Source organism: Argentina silus (assembly GCF_951799395.1).
Source record: "Argentina silus genome assembly, chromosome: X".
In the NCBI taxonomy this organism is placed as follows: domain Eukaryota; kingdom Metazoa; phylum Chordata; class Actinopteri; order Argentiniformes; family Argentinidae; genus Argentina; species Argentina silus.
Window position 1 is genome coordinate 23,079,636 of NC_139653.1, and position 2,654 is coordinate 23,082,289.

Below are 2,654 nucleotides of genomic sequence, written 5' to 3' on the forward strand. Positions count from 1 at the left end.
GCATGTCTATATCTGGCCACTTTAATTGATACAGAAAGAAAAGGACAGACAGACAGACCTGGAGTGATCTCTAGACATTTGATCATGAATTTTATGAAGGCTCAGAACTTAAATGGTTGTGATGTGAATTGTATTACATTCTCCCACAACCCTTGCCTTACATTTATAACAAAACAATATCCCCTTGCTTCACCCATTTCTCAATCTCTCTCTGTCAATTGGTTATTTCCTCCTTTACTTGGATCCAGTGGAGAGCAGGGCGATGAGTCCAGATGAGGCACTGATGGACAGAATGTAGTTACTGGAGGAAAATGTGTTAAGGAGAAAGGTACAAGGTTTTCATACAAATTTACTTTAGGTTAAGATCTACATGGGCATTAAAGGCCAATTAGATATCAACACATGATTTATGCAGACCTCAATTTAGGATAATCACAATTATGTATGAGGTCTGGAATGCTTCTGGTTTGCAGATTATGTGGACAAGAGAAATAATTCCTCCATACAATACGTCATTCAACACAGAAACTGTGAAATTGGAGGGTATGTATACGGTGATTGGCTTGCCATAAGAGACAAGAGACAATTAATACTATCGGTTGATATGTTTCCTCTACAAGTGGCACAACTGAAGAAAAAGGGGTTGTTAGGGCGTGACTTCTCACCAAACACAACTAGTTATAATCATGATCATGATTAAAGGATACACAGTAGGGTTGAAGTTCTTGAGCAGGAAGAATGAGGCGATGATGACGAGGACCAGGAACAGGGTGTTGTTGTAGAAGATTGAGAAGGTAGTGGCCTCATAGTCTGCTACCTCGTTCTTCTTCCATAGGATCCTTACATGAGAGGGAGGATACGGGGATTAAAAACCAGAGATACAACCACTCAGAGGCATTCCTATACTTACAATGCATGTATATCACCTCTTAAGAATCACAGTTTTCCTTATGTGACCTGTATTTTATTACTTTTCCTGTCTATGGTCCATTCTATGGTAATCATGTCCCTGTAATTGCCTTGTGTACAATTAAAGTTGAGTTAAAAAAAAAAGTGATTTCACCACCAAACAAGACCTAATAATACACCTCATCAGTTTCATGTAATCTTCTGATAACCTATCAAACACTCAGACAATGCTAGCTGCCCAAACCCAGAGATTAACAGCCAAAGCACACCTCTCGTCCTTCTCCTTACGGGACATCTTGCGGTTGTCTGCCTCAGACAGCTTCCTGGTCACCTCCTTAGAGACAGCGTCCTCACGCTTTTGGGCAACTCTGTGAGATGAAGAGAAAACACACTTAGTGTTATTTATGTACCTATATGGAAGACTGATTTACTAATGGAGGCTGTCATTCAAACCTTTAGCTGGCTGGACATGTTGCAAATTTGAATATAAAAGCAATATTTGAAAGGCATATGGGGGGATTTTAGTTCAACATGAACTGTGTGTCTGTCTGTCTGTCTGTCTGTCTGCAATTAGAGGGACTTAGTTCTTTGTGATGTTATTACAGTGTACGGCCAAATGGGGGGGGGGGGGGGGGGCTATAGTTCAACATGAATTCTGTGTGTGTGTGTGTGTGTGTACTGAACTCACTTGTGTTTGAGGACAAATTTTACATTCTTGTAGGCGAAAGCAACCAGGTAGGTGCTGACTAGAGTCATGACTCCATACAGAACCGCTGACTGGACCAGGTCCATGTGCCAGATCCTCCAGAACAACCCTGAACCACAACAAAACCAGAACCAGTCAAGAACTGTACACCCTGATAAAAGTTATCTATACAGTATACATCAGATCTGGATGAGCAGGATAGCTATAACGGAAACAGCAAAGCAGGTAAAAGATAATATTAGCTAAAACAGATCAAGCAATTTAGCTAGCTAACAAATAGTCCACTACTTATGCCCCGTAGTTTTCTAGCTAAAGTGGCAATCAATCAGGAGTTTGACAAGAATATAGCTAGCTAACTGTGTTACACAAAAATGTCACAAAGAAATTCCCTTGTGTGGCGCAAGCAGACGGGTGTATATTTCATTTAATTCGCATTGGGGATCTCTAGACAGGCGTTAGCTAGCTAGCTAGCTAGGTAGCAGGTTAACAGTATAGCTTCTAGGGGAAAAGATATTACTGCCTTTCCACTGATCAATGTTAGCTACATTTGTCTAACTTAGTACTTACATATGGGAATCGCAGACACGATGAGTGCATTGCCGTAGAAAAGCGCGGTGGATTTGGCTGACAGGTTTCTGCTGAAGTCCTGAAGGAGTAGATCTTCCTCGGATTGTTGCTTGCTGCTCGCTTTGGGTGCCATGGTTCGTATCTTACCGGCCGTCTAGCCACTAGCTCTACACTGAAAGAAGACTGACACGTATGAGCATAGTGAGTTTAAAAGCGCTAACGACGCGTCAGCACAAAAACGGAAACAGCTCCTATAGCGGAAGAGGCATATTCTTATTCTATGGTGGTTTACTCAATTAGTAATAACATATTTAGTCCACTAGAGAGCGATATCTACCTACAAGTAAGTCATACTCGCATACTCTGTAGCTTTAATATGAGAACACTTTTTGGTATTGTAAGAGAGCGAGAGAGGTCAGTAAAGAGAGGGTTAGGGTTTTAAGGAGAGAGGAGATAGGGTTCTGTCCAGTCA

The 2,654-nt window shown here is 41.4% G+C and overlaps 1 protein-coding gene across 1 annotated transcript; it reads right to left on the reverse strand.

Annotated features, from left to right (window-relative positions):
- On the reverse strand, nt 1-2,378 carry ssr3 (signal sequence receptor, gamma). The gene is made up of 5 exons (XM_083695954.1): nt 2,183-2,378; nt 1,598-1,724; nt 1,179-1,277; nt 708-839; nt 1-301 (listed from the first exon to the last, which is right to left on the reverse strand). The coding sequence occupies exons 1-5, from the start codon at nt 2,313-2,315 to the stop codon at nt 235-237; spliced, it is 558 nt and encodes a 185-aa protein (XP_083552080.1). The 5' UTR covers nt 2,316-2,378; the 3' UTR covers nt 1-234.
- Between the last annotated feature and the right edge of the window lie 276 nt (nt 2,379-2,654).